The following is a 14,401-nucleotide window of genomic DNA, read 5'->3' as shown; positions in this document are numbered from 1 at the left end:
CCTGCTACTGTCTTACCCCCACTCCCACTGGGGCCGCTCCCTTAGCTTTTACACCGTGGTGGACCGTTATAGACTTCGGTCACCCAACTCCCAGAACAATCTAGGCCTTTCTTCTCTGCTCAGGTCAACTTCGTTCAATATTTTACTTTAAATCAAGTTAAATGTTTTAAATTTGATAGTAATTCTCGACAAATTGACATTCTCTAATTAATGAATTATTTTCTTATTTAATTATAATTTTATTGTAAATTGTTGCTACTATAGTTTTACGTAAATAATACGTTAGACCAACTTCTGGAAAGAAGCTAAACAATTTAACAGCAATTAAATAAAGGGAAAAATGTTTCTATTAGAGCTAATAACAGCTCTGTCTCACAAAATGAAAAGTATTTTCAACTTTTATTGGAAATTAGCGAAGTATTTCCTCTAAATTTCAGAGCGTATATTGCTCCTTAGAGAAAGATTTTTGGCGAATATACCTTATTGGTTAATAAGGTTCGAATTACTCTGCTAATACGTATTATATTTCAGAATAATGATCTATATAACTACGATGATCCGATTTCAAGCTAATACCACTCCAGAACTCTGCGCTTAATCAATACAGTACCTTAATTATTATCAGAGTTGGTATGTTCTACTTGGACTGTTCACTTTGGCTCTTCAAATTTTCAATATTAACATGTGTTAGAGTTGAAAAATGGAAATTCTTCAGAAGCCATATAATTTCTTTTTTTTAATTTGATGCAGTAGTTTTTGATTAACATTTCGACTTCACTTACATTACTGATTCGCAAGTACTGAGAGACTTGCAAATGACTCGAGTCAGCAATTTCCGCACCAAATGATTGATTTATCTATCTCTAATGATGAATTAAAAGTTTGAAACCAGCCAGGGACACAATGTACAAGCGTGCTACGATGGAAAGATATTACACTGCGGGCCCAACCATATTTTTCATGCAAAATTATTATAACTTCTCTTTTTCTAGAGTTAACGCCACATTTTAAACATTAAAAGGACGCTTTAGAGAGAAGACTCTCTTTGAGGTGCCACGGTAGCTGAGCGGTTAGAGGCGAGACCAGTAAAGCTAATATGTATTGTGGTACTGGGTTCGATTCCCGTTCTTAGGCCTTGGATTTTATTTAATGTTTAATAAAAGAAATTTATAGTAAAGTATGTTAGCTAGTCGCCTCCGTCCACGATACCTAATTGGTAATTGGACGTTGAGCCCCGCCTGAAAAAATAGGCGATTACTTTACTTTACTTTTAGAGAGAAGACTCGCCAATTTTTCTTCGGAAAAGATTTTAAAATAAAAGTTATATATTTGCGTCTATGCAATCAGTATAAGTTTAAAAAAAAATCGTACAAGTTGTTTTCTCTGCTATCCATTATCAATTAAGATGTAAAAAAAGCGTAGCTATAGTCCGATTGATGCGTCCACAGATGACCTTATGATGGGAAGGTCGTCAGTCCATTATACGGAACAGCAGGAGAATAATCAGTCTAAAGCTCTTCAGTCAATAAGAGTCTTTGTGTGGTTCCGACAAAGTTCTATAAGAGACTACCTATAACAGACTACACCGACAGTTGATAAATCGCTTTTCTTTGAGCAATAATCTATAAAATCGCTTTTAACCGTCTACAGCTTGTCTATTTATCTTCCATAACAAGTCTACAAACCATTCGCCTAAACGGCTTCTTTGTTAACTATTGCTAAAAGTTTTCTGAAGAACGTCATCTTAATCACTTCACCAATTTCACCACTTCTCAAAGTTTAAATCTTAACTATCCGCTAAACGTAAATTTGATGGCCCTCATCGAAAATAAGAAATATTAATTCAATTCGATTTAGCCAGTAGCTCTCGGGCGGTAATTACGATTTCTTTCTGCATTACTGCCATAAAATTACTTGCCTTTTCTGAACCACCTCACTTCGCGATATGAAAATGTAAACTACATGTGATCATCCATTGAAGGTTTACATTAATTAACCACTTCCTTGACCACTATGTGCACCACTGTGAAATTTCTGTCGTCAATGCGAAATTAAGTTTAGTTGGAATACCGTACAGGATCAACGGAGAGCCTGCCATGGCCTTGAACCGTCAATTTCAGTGGCAATCATTTTAGTCACGTTCAGTAACTCGAATTTAATGAAAACAAATAGACGCCACTACAGCCTAATGGCTAAGAAAGAAAAACTGAAATACAAAAAAATATAAATAGGTCTGAATTTTTTTTTTTTTTTAATTTCTTTTACGTGGGATGCAGAAGAAATATCTTACCCCAAACTTGTATGACTCCACTGTCACAGAACACCTCGCGGAAGCGAAAACGATCACCCCGTATAGAGGGTCAATCAATGGTTGCATTTCCAATCAGACCATTCATGTTTACATCCTCATTATTGTACCAGTGGCGTTTTCGCTGTGCTTATCGTATTTTATGGATGCTCTTACTTATTAGAAAAATACTAGTAGATGTAACTATAAATAAATCAGGTGCCACGGTAGCCGAAAGGTTAAAGTCGAGACCTGCAAAGCTATGAAGTATTGTAGTACTGGGTTCGATTTCCGGTCTTGACCTTGGATTTTATTTAGTGGTTAATAAAAGAAATTTAGAGTTAAGTAAGTTTGCTAGTCGCTTCCGTCCACGACACCCAATTTGATAGTTGGACGTAAAGCCTGCCTGAAAAAACTATAAACTATAACTATAAATAAGTGAGCTAGTTACTAGCGTAATGGGCATGCTCAGCAGACTACACTCTCTGACTAGACGGAAGACGCCTGAGTATTCAACACTTTCAATCGATGCGATTTTGGTACTGATTTTTTTTTTTTTTTGTATTGAGTACTTTAATGAACTTTCTGAAGGACATGTGTTACTGAAAATGAGTGTGGAGGTTAAAACGCAGATTATCCAGTACATGCCTTATGTGTTCTAAACCTGTAATGTTTACAATCACAATCACAACAAAGGTGATTAAAGGTCAAGGATTAGTTGAATAAAAAATGAAAACAAGAACTATTTGATTTGTGTTGCCAGAAATTACAGTTATAAACCAAAGTATGTACTTTATTTAAAAAGGAAAGCAGAATGGAAATTTTAATTTTTTTATGAAATCAGGGGGAAAAAATGTATGCGACTTTCTATATTTGGCTTTTTCGTGCAGTATTTGACAGTCAAAAACTATCCAAGCGGATAGTTTTAATATTGCAAGTATATTATTATTATTCTTGTCAACTATAACTGATTACGCCAAAAGTATATAGCATATACGAGGGTCGCTTGAAAAGTCCGCGCAAAAATAAAAACTACTTAATTTTTGGGGGTAAACCTTTTTTATTTTTCAACATAGTCTCCTTTTAGGCTTATACACTTCGTCCAACGCTGCTCTAGTTTGTTGATCCCTTCCGAATAATAGGATTTGTCCAAGTCTGAAAAATAGCCATTCGTTTCTGCAATCACCTCCTCGTTTGAATAAAATCTTTTTCCCGCCAGCCATTTCTTCATATTGGGGAACAAATAGTAATCCGAGGGAGCCAAGTCTGGAGAATAGGGGGGAAGTGAAACGAGTTGGAACCCTACTTCCATTAATTTTGCGACCACAACTGCTGAGGTGTGAGCTGGTGCGTTGTCGTGATGGAAAAGGACTTTTTTGTGGGCCAATCGTGGGCGTTTTTCTTGCAGCTCGGTTTTCAAACGGTCCAATAACGATGAATAATATGCACCTGTAATAGTTTTACCCTTTTCCAGATAGTCGATGAGGATTATTCCTTCCGAATCCCAAAAGACAGTCGCCATAATCTTTCCGGCCGAAGGAACGGTCTTCGCCTTTTTTGGCGCAGATTCCCCCTTGGTAACCCATTGTTTAGATTGTTCTTTGGTCTCAGGAGTGTAGTGATGTATCCATGTTTCATCCACAGTGACGAAACGACGCTTAAAGTCCTGCGGATTCTTCTGGAATAGCTGCAAACCGTCCTTGCAACACTTCACACGATTTCGTTTTTGGTCAAGCGTGAGCAATCGCGGCACCCATCTTGCGGATAGCTTTGTCATATCCAAATGTTGATGCAAAATATTATGTACCCGTTCATTCGAGATGCCCACAGCACTAGCAATCTCACGCACCTTCACCATATCATGGATTTTATCAATGATTTCTGGAGTAGTAACCTCAACAGGGCGTCCAGAACGTTCAGCGTCACTTGTGCCCATATGGCCACTCCGAAAATTTTGAAACCACTTATAAACTGTTCTAATCGAAGGTGCAGAGTCACCATAATGTTTATCAAGCTTCTCTTTAGTCTCCTGAGGCGTTTTGCCTTTCATAAAGTAGCGTTTAATCAACACACGAAATTCTTTTTCGTCCATTTTTTGAAAATCACTCGACTTCCTCTATTCAAACGAATGCCAAACACAAAGAAATAGACCGATCTGGCTGAAACTTGGTGTGTGTTCTTCCAAGAGATGCTACTAACTAAACATAACCTCCATACGCGCCAGTAGTGCTATCTCTCTGACTTTGCACGGACTTTTCAAACGACCCTCGTAGTTCCTGTCGAACCGAACCAGAGGCACCTTATATTGTTTCATCCCTAGAGTGTTCCCTAAACAGAATCTAGGAAGTTGCCATCATACTTGAACAGTGTAAAATAAAAAAATAAAATATTTTTATACACTAAAAATAAAAAGTTCTTGCATAAATTAAAGGAAAATTAAGTTAGAGTCGCTGTGTTAATCGAATAATGTAGAACAAGAAGTATCCATGATAATATTAAAACTTTTATGGTTTTTAAATACAGTAAATAAATAGAAGTTGTATTGGGAATTGAATAACTAGTTTAGTTTGCCTCTAAATTCCCTGAACAACTCTTCCCTCGGGTCTTTATCCAACAACTGCTAAGCCAACTTCTCCGCATTTCCTTTGGATGTTCACCCTACCTCCAGGATTACTTTTCTACCTTCTGCAATATCTAATAATTTATTTTGTTACGTTATGGGGTAACAACTTCATTGATGTTATACTTTTCTTAGGACCAGAAGAAATATATTGTTTTACTTTAGTTTGATGTGATCGATATAATCTAATCGATTTAAAATAGAGAAGTGGTGACTAAATTATACAAAATGTTGTCTTATTTTTTGCATGTTAAGTATTTAATTGCATTTAATAACTGAATGTTGCGTTACTTGGTTTGTAGTCTATCACAACTGGTGAGTCCGTCGACAAAAGTTGGTGCCAATGGTGATGGCCAAATTTCTTGATATTTTTTGAAGAAGCAAAGCTCAGTTGTGGTTCATCGAGATAGAATAGACTTTTGCTTAAGTGGCTTTATTCGAGAAAGTACAAAGTACCAATACCTGGTATACATACTCGTACTTAATGAGGCGCCACGGTAGCCAAGCGGTTAAGAGGCAAGACCTGCAAAGCTAATACGTATTGTGGTACTGGGTTCGATTCCCGTCTTAGGCCTTAGATTTTATTTAATGATTAATAAAAGAAAGTATGAGCTTCCGCCCTCGTCCACGGCACCTAATTGGTAGTTGGACGTAAAACCCGCCTAAAAAAATAGGCAATTACTTTACTACACACAATGCGATACGATGGTAGCAGTCACAAACCTATTAACTATGCCATTTGTAGACAAAAGGATTGAAGAATCTTTAGAGGTTATTGAGTAAAGCTGAACTTGGAGACTATTGACAATAGTGACACAACATCTTCGACAAATGAGAGATCTCGGCAAAAATGTGGCAATTAAACAATGCAAAGTTGTTGCATTATATAGTTACACCACACAATGCAAAATTAATCTTTGCAGCAGATACCTCTGATCTTATTATTGACGCGAAATTCTTTTTTCAAGTCGCAAAAACTTTCGCAGCAGCAGGAAATTACCAATTGTTTATTGTGCTAACAATTTGATAGAAAAGATAGAGAATTGATAATTGTGACGACCATCTTAGCAGCAAGAATAATGTAACTCCCCATTTTCTGTTTTCTCGCATCAAGGACCACTCTTCCAGTCTCTTCTAGTCAAAGGGTTGGTAGGGCACACAACAGAAATGCCCTGATATTCAGAACATTAGAAAATGTTCGCTAAAAGTAGCCCTTCGACACTTTCCGGACAGAACGTTCACATTTCTTGTGCCAGAAAGGGCAGACTATTCATTCCACGATTTTTTTGGTAGCTTACCGATTATTATTGAAGTTATCGATAATTGTAAATTCACTGGTTAAATAATCCATTATATGCAGTGTGTGTACACTTAAAGCTTAATAAAGTCGAATAAATATCAACTGAGTATTAAGCTAATAAGTGACATGCATTGAGTGTAGTCAATTCTAATGTCAAACAGGATTGATGATGAATCGAGTATATGATCAATTAATCCTCTGCACCTGGAATTGGCGCTGATTAGAATGTAAATTATCAACATATGTATATTACATACATTTGGAATCGACCAATAAATCCATTTATCTCATATTCAGAATAATTTATCTGTAAAATAATTTTAACTATATATTTGTTATGGATTAAAACATAATGGAGTCTTAAAAATGCACTTAATGAATGTATTAACCAACTAATTATTAACAATTAGTAATTTATGAGAACCATTGCAATATACGAACACTGCTGTTTATTTTCTGATGTATGCTTAGAAGGGTTGATCCTGCATAATACGATGCGCCAAAAAAGGCGAAGACCGTTCCTTCGGCCGGAAAGATTATGGCGACTGTCTTTTGGGATTCGCAAGGAATAATCCTCATCGACTATCTGGAAAAGGGTAAAACTATTACAGGTGCATATTATTCATCGTTATTGGACCGTTTGAAAACCGAGCTGCAAGAAAAACGCCCAGGATTGGCCCACAAAAAAGTCCTTTTCCATCACGACAACGCACCAGCTCACACCTCAGCAGTTGTGGTCGCAAAATTAATGGAAATAGGGTTCCAACTCGTTTCACATCCCCCCCTATTCTCCAGACTTGGCTCTCTCGGACTACTATTTGTTCCCCAATATGAAGAAATGGCTGGCGGGAAAAAGATTTTATTCAAACGAGGAGGTGATTGCAGAAACGAATGGCTATTTTTCAGACTTGGACAAATCCTATTATTCGGAAGGGATCAACAAACTAGAGCAGCGTTGGACGAAGTGTATAAGCCTAAAAGGAGACTATGTTGAAAAATAAAAAAGGTTTACCCCAAAAAATTAAGTAGTTTTTATTTTTGCACGGACTTTTCAAACGACCCTCGTACATGCTCATATCGTAATATTGATTGACGTGTACTATTTAGTTGATATACTTTTAAAGAATGTACTAAAAATATATAATTCTAAAAGATTTAATGTAAAATTGTTATTGTATGTAACTCGCCAGCACTCGACCATGTCATCAGATAACATAAAAATAGATAAAACCAGATATTCTGTACAACATCGGAAGTAATGCCAACTAGTAGCTGGGAAAACTACTTCTGTTCCGTTTTAGTCAATATGAAATGGTTTGCGCTTTATATAATAGGTATTTATTCTAATTTTTGCTACGCTGGAATTTCTAATGAGGTGTGTACTACCAATATATATTTACATTTTTGAAATTATCAATTTTATAATTGACATAAACGAGTTTTCCCTTTAAAATGGTTGTGCCTTCCTAGGAATCGTTCCTTGACTCTAATTGCTTTTGTTTTATGGGACGAAATTTATTGTCTGCTAACTTATGGGACGAAATACTTGTTTGAATGTTCGCTTTCACGGAAGGAATCGGTGCTCTTGTTTTTAGTATTATTTTAGAAGGTATTCAGAACTAGTGACATACATTTATGCTAATATAATCTTCGAATTTTTGTAATTCATGACCTTGAAGCTTCATTATCTGTGCAAATTTCTTTTTAAGATATTAGTCTCATTTACATCAAAAATTAAAATTAAAAAATATACTATCATGGGCAAAATTATTATAATTTAACTCTCTTTTCTCTGCTAAATTAAAATTTTGTAGGGAGTTCCTCCAGAGTGAGACATATCCCCATATGTTTTCTTGATCTGTATATTTCAAAACTACGTTACCAATAACTGTAGGCTTCGAAGAGCCAAACCGGGACGCAGAGGAGGGAGAGGCTCATTTTCGTTTTGCTTTTCGCTTAATTTGTGTTTTCCATGTTTGAAATGCAATCAAAATTATTAAGAACTGAAAACATATTAATAAATGGGCGCGGGGGAACGATCGGCCGGGGTGTCGGTGTTGTTCAAGTTTGACCGGGACGCCGGGACAGGGATCTCAAACCGGGACCATCACGGTCAAACCGGAACGTATGGTAAGCCTACCAATAAGTAACATAAGTCGCTGCTTAAGAGTCTAGAACGTATTAGCCGAACTGGTATGAATCGGAATGTTTCTTGGTTGTTGAGCAACCAGAAAACTGTAATGGCTCTTCTCAATAATATGTAGCATCTTTTCGGGGCGAGTTTTGATGTAGTGGTTATGAAGCATGGCTTTGTTAGTCGGAGATCCCCAGTTCGAATTGCGCGCTTTGATAATTTTTATTTGTTAAAAAAAAGTATGTGTTTCTGCTCTCGACCACAAACTGAAAAAAATAGGCGATTACTTTATATATCTAATAAGGTAACTAATAAATAACACCAATAAGGTAAAAACTAAATTAAAGCAAAGATGTTAAAAATTTAACGTAAGAATGCCAACTTGCATTAACCAATAAAAGGGTTCTTCAAATTAATTTCACGAATTATAAATTGTAATACTTTTTTTTTAAAGATTTCGCTGAAGGTGGATGTAAGCGAAGTGCAGCACTGTCCAGACAGAGGGCTGGACAAACTCCAGTTCTATTTAGAGAGAAGTGAAGCTGATCAAAACGCACCACAGTTCTCAGGCAATATAACTGTTCCAATTGATCTGGACGAAGAAGTTAAGGTATAAACACACGAAAAGTTGGTTAATTATTGGTTACCATTTCATTGAAATTAACTCTTTGCTGAGCTCTATTTGTGGAGTAATGGTAATGATATTTTAAAAAATTGGTTTGGTTATGTAACATATTGTTTAGCCATTTTGCTTATCGGGACCACCTTCAATCCATTCGCAACTCGGGATACTAGGGACCGTAATTTTTTTTAACGGACTTGAGGTATATTCAAAAATCTAACCCAAATCTTTATCTAGAGTTAAAAATTTGGATGTGAAATACTTTATTTATAATAACTTTTCAAGGGGTTTTTGCTATAGTTTAAAAATTTTAATAAAATACAAAATCATAGCACAGCATTAAGACGGTAAAACTGCACAGAAAGAGCAATTTTGACAGACCAACTCAGTATCACTTAAATTTTGTTAAAAACTGTCTAAATTTTCTTTAAAAAAAAAAAAAAAACAACTGTAGTCAGTTGGACGGTGTTTCATGAAGTAAACCTAATCCACTGAACACCAAGAATCTCAATACACTTAAGTTACTGAAATTTTGATTTGACAGAATTCCTTTTGTTTATCTTAAAAGATTGCTCAGAATTTTAGCGTGTTTACTCAATTTTAGAGGGAATTAAATCACCTCTCTGAGTGATTTACAAACCTATTTTTAAGTTCAAGAAGGTCTTAAATTAATATTGGCCATATCATCCATCCCATAATAGAAATCTTGTCTATAAATTCGGATAAAGTAAATGCCCAGCCTTAAACAACTAAAGCTCTGATTTTGAAGACAAGAGTGGCATTTTGATAGATGATTAACGCAATTAATTACACAATATTGCTGCAACATGGCTGAATGGTAAAAGGCAAGGGGGGGAGAAGTTAAATTTTTCAGTGACTCGCGACAGAACTTCCTCCACTAGTATCTTGGTATTATAGTTGGCTCATTATTTTAAAGTTGCAGAAAAAAACAAATTTATATTTTTTGTAAAAAAAAAAAATAGTTTTCCAAAAGAATGTTTTAGTTTTTTATTTATTCATGCTTTCAGTTTCACATAAATTTTGCTAAATATGAAGATGGCGCCTATGAAGATAAATTTTACGAAATGACTATAGTTGGATGCAATGATTTTATGGAAATAACTGATAATTTGTTAATTAAAGCTTTTGAAACGGATGGTAATGACTACGCATGTCCCATTACTAAGGTAATTTAGTTATTCTATTGTTGGCATTTCGTTTACAATTAAAAGGTTATTTTAATTCAGCGGAAAGAATATTCTGATGAGTATTATCATTTTTACAATGTTAAGTTTAAATAATGTTGGACTTTCATGGCCTAAATTTGTTAAGGAGGATGATACGTGGATTTCTTATAAAACATAAATTAAATAGAACTTTGGGAGGACGAGTACCAAAAATACGCAATACTTAAATAGCAGTACATAAAAATCTAAGTAAAGAAAAAGTAAGAAACAAAATATTCTAACCAGAACACAAACAAAATGAACTCTGAACAAAATAAACTTCAGAACATAAACAGAACATCCTTTCTTACTTCACTTCTCTCGCTAGTATTATCCATTATTATTATCATTTATAGTAATAAAATGCATTATTAACTTAATTATTGTTAAATTTATATAAGTAACAATATACAGGGTGAACCAGTAAGTATTGTCCATAGGCCTACTGTGTGTAGTACATCTAAAGTGGAGTTCAATGACGTATTCGCCAACTTCATATTTTCCACTGTTCTTGAGTGACATCACTTTAAATTTTTTTTTCTAAAATCATTACTTTTTTCCAATAAAAATGTTATTACTCAGAAAGTTTTAGTCCGAATTCGATTCTGATGACACGGTTAGAAAGACAGATAAATTTTCTAAAAATTGACACCATTTTGAAGCATAAGTTATTCTCCAAACAGCCTCAATCTTCCTCCGGATGCTGGAAAAATAATAGTAATCGAAATTTTTAAGAAAACTCATTCAGCCCTTACGTGATCATTATCAGACCTAGGTGCTGGCACTTTTTATAATAGTTTCCTTGTTTAATGGGCTTTCAAACGGTATATCATTTTCCAGGATTCCTTTTATCTTCGTATGAGAAATTACGTTTGTTTTGCAAGAAAACGTGTTCACAAGCACTCAACAGTGTTAGTTTGTCAAGTTGTTTAATTCATTGAAAACTCTTTTAGATGGACCAGTAGGCAATTTTAAAGTTAAAATAAGGAAGTCAAAGGTTACAAATTGCCCTTAAAAAAAATATATATATAAAAAAATATTTGAGAAAATGTTTGGAAATATTTGAAACAAGTGCTATTTTTATAAAAATAAAAATTCATATAGTTTGCATTTACTCCAAATTACAATATCACACACAACTACACCGTTGAAAAAGAAAAGAATGTGAATAAACCTTAACAACCTTTTTCTTTTTTTTGAAGTGCAATTTGCAATCTTTGACTTCTTTATTTTAAGACAGCCTACTTTAAAATTGCCTACTGGTCCATCTAAAAGAGTTTTCAATGAATTAAACAACTTGATAACTAACACTGTTGAGTGCTCGTGAACACGTTTTCTTGCAAAACAGACGTAATTTCTCATACGAAGATAAAAGGAATCCTGGAAAATGATATACCGTTTGAAAGCCCATTAAACAAGAAAACTTTTATAAAAAGTGCCAGCACCTAGGTCTGATTACGATCACGTAAGGGCCTAATGAGTTTTCTTAAAAATTTCGATTACTTTTATTTTTCCAGCATCCGGAGGAAGAATGAGGCTGTTTGGAGAATAAATTATGCTTCAAAATGGTATCAATTTTTAGAAAATTTATCTGTCTTTCTAACCGTGTCATCAGAATCGAATTCGGACTAAAACTTTCTGAGTAATAACATTTTTATTGGAAAAAAGTAATGTTTTTTTAGAAAAAAAAATTAAAGTGACGTCACTCAAGAACAGTGGAAAATATGAAGTTGGCCAATACGTCATTGAACTCCACTTTAGATGTACTTCACATAGTGGGCCTATGGACAGTACTTACTGGTTCACCCTGTATAATAAAAATATTGCTAAACACAATTCACGATAATAATCTCTCTAAGCTTTAATGCTTTTACCAAATACAAATAAATATCTGAGATTTTTTGAACATTCCTGCCTAAAGTCAACAAATTTTCTAAAATTATTGAATCATCATTATCAGAAATATATATTTATTCAAATATACCAATCTTAATGGAACCAACAAATTACATCTCAATAAGAAATGAATGAACATATCTTTACCATTCGAACATAGTTTACAATTATCAACACTTTTGAATTTGTAAGAATTTGATCCTAACAATATTCTGGTTTGTTTTTCAGACGCCATTCTAACCTGGGCCAAAATTCTAATTTTATTCAAGCTGAATATATAGTTTTCGTGGCCGCAAATTGTTAAACTTAGGATGGAAGATTTGCGAGGAATCGGTCAAATAAAACAACTCGGCTTTTTGCCAACGTTTCGACAAATATATTGTCCTCTTCAGGGCCCCTGGATATTACAAATACAAAACAATTTACAGAATCAGTAACATAGAAAAAACAGTAAGAATCAGTAATACAAAAATAAACAGTAAAATACAATCAATTCTATATAATTATTGAAACTTACGTGGCTATGCGGGTTGGTTGAGTTACAGAAACTAAGAGCCAGAAATGGAGAAGCAGCTATACAGATATAGCGGGACTTACACGGGAATTTTGGTAATTACAATTGAACAGACAAACAGGTAATTTGAACCAACTGGCATAGCCACGTAAGTTTCAATAATTATAAAGAATTTATTGTATTTTACTGTTTATTTTTGTATTACTGATTTTTACTGTTTTTTCTATGTTACTGACTCTGTAAATTGTTTTGTATTTGTAATATCCAGGCCCTGAAGAGGACAATATATTTGTCGAAACGTTGGCAAAAAGACTTTATTTGACCGATTCCTCACAAATCTTCCATCCTAAGTTTATTCAAGCTCTTATTCAGATTTAAAAATTCAGTTTAAAAATCTTATATATGTATGTAACCGTACGAGGCTCTTAGCTATGAATTTTTTTAAATTTCTATAAACTACCAAATAAATAAATAAATAAAATTTTAGATTAATGTACTAAAATTTGACAGGAAGAACATAGCGTTGTAAATAAGGAAGAGTTATACCATTCATTGATTTCAGAATATTGACCTGAAAGGACACCAGTTTTTTGGACTTATCAACTTTTATGAATATACGAGGGTCGTTTGAAAAGTCCGTGCAAACTCAGAGAGATAGCACTACTGGCGCGTATCGAGGTTATGTTTAGTTAGTAGCATCTCTTGGAAGAACACACACCAAGTTTCAGCCAGATCGGTCTATTTCTTTGTGTTTGGCATTCGTTTGAATCGAGGAAGTCGAGTGATTTTCAAAAAATGGACGAAAAAGAATTTCGTGTGTTGATTAAACACTACTTTATGAAAGGCTAAACGCCGGAGGAGACTAAAGAGAAGCTTGACAAACATTATGGTGACTCTGCACCTTCGATTAGAACAGTTTATAAGTGGTTTCAAAATTTTCGGAGTGGCCATATGGGCACAAGTGACGCTGAACGTTCTGGACGCTTTGTTGAGGTTACTACTCCAAAAATCATTGATAAAATCCATGATATGGTGATGGATGACAGAAGAGTGAAGGTGCGTGAGATTGCTAGAGCTGTGGGCATCTCGAATGAACGGGTACAAAATATTTTGCATCAACATTTGGACATGACAAAGCTATCCGCAAGATGGGTGCCGCGATTGCTCACGCTTGACCAAAAACGAAATCGTGTGAAGTGTTGCAAGGACGGTTTGCAGCTGTTCCAGAAGAATCCGCAGGACTTTAAGCGTCGTTTCGTCACTGTGGATGAAACATGGATACATCACTACACTCCTGAGACCAAAGAACAATCTAAACAATGGGTCACCAAGGGGGAATCTGCGCCAAAAAAGGCGAAGACCGTTCCTTCGGCCGGAAAGATTATGGCGACTGTCTTTTGAGATTCGCAAGGAATAATCCTCATCGACTATCTGGAAAAGGGTAAAACTATTACAGGTGCATATTATTCATCGTTATTGGACCGTTTGAAAACCGAGCTGCAAGAAAAACGCCCACGATTGGCCCACAAAAAAAGTGTGTGTACACTTAAAGCTTAATAAAGTCGAACAAATATCAACTGAGTATTAAGCTAATAAGTGACATGCATTGAGTGTAGTCAGTTCTAATGTCAAACAGGATTGATGATGAATCGAGTATATGATCAATTAATCCTCCGCACCTGGAATTGGCGCTGATTAGAATGTAAATTATCAACATATATATATTACATACATTTGGAATCGACCAATAAATCCATTTATCTCATATTCAGAATAATTTATCTGTAAAATAATTTCATCTT

The 14,401-nt window shown here is 34.8% G+C and overlaps 1 protein-coding gene across 1 annotated transcript; it reads left to right on the top strand.

Moving 5' to 3' along the window:
• The first annotated feature begins 7,452 nt into the window (after nt 1-7,452).
• LOC141455549 (uncharacterized) lies at nt 7,453-10,159 on the top strand. The gene is made up of 3 exons (XM_074130664.1): nt 7,453-7,582; nt 8,796-8,951; nt 9,992-10,159. The coding sequence occupies exons 1-3, from the start codon at nt 7,466-7,468 to the stop codon at nt 10,157-10,159; spliced, it is 441 nt and encodes a 146-aa protein (XP_073986765.1). The 5' UTR covers nt 7,453-7,465.
• The last annotated feature ends 4,242 nt before the right edge of the window (nt 10,160-14,401 follow it).

This window comes from Rhodnius prolixus, unplaced genomic scaffold (assembly GCF_049639745.1).
Source record: "Rhodnius prolixus isolate KJV_2025 unplaced genomic scaffold, Rpr scaffold_4, whole genome shotgun sequence".
Taxonomy (NCBI): domain Eukaryota; kingdom Metazoa; phylum Arthropoda; class Insecta; order Hemiptera; family Reduviidae; genus Rhodnius; species Rhodnius prolixus.
This window is presented reverse-complemented; position numbering and strand designations above follow the sequence as displayed.

Bases quoted from the DNA above. Each gene is read 5' to 3' on its own strand.
- LOC141455549 (XM_074130664.1), top strand. From the start codon at position 7,466: ATGCCAACTAGTAGCTGGGAAAACTACTTCTGTTCCGTTTTAGTCAAT. The intron at 7,583-8,795 runs GTGTGTACTACC...TTTTTTTTAAAG, and splicing joins ACGCTGGAATTTCTAATGAG to ATTTCGCTGAAGGTGGATGT. The intron at 8,952-9,991 runs GTATAAACACAC...TCATGCTTTCAG, and splicing joins ATCTGGACGAAGAAGTTAAG to TTTCACATAAATTTTGCTAA.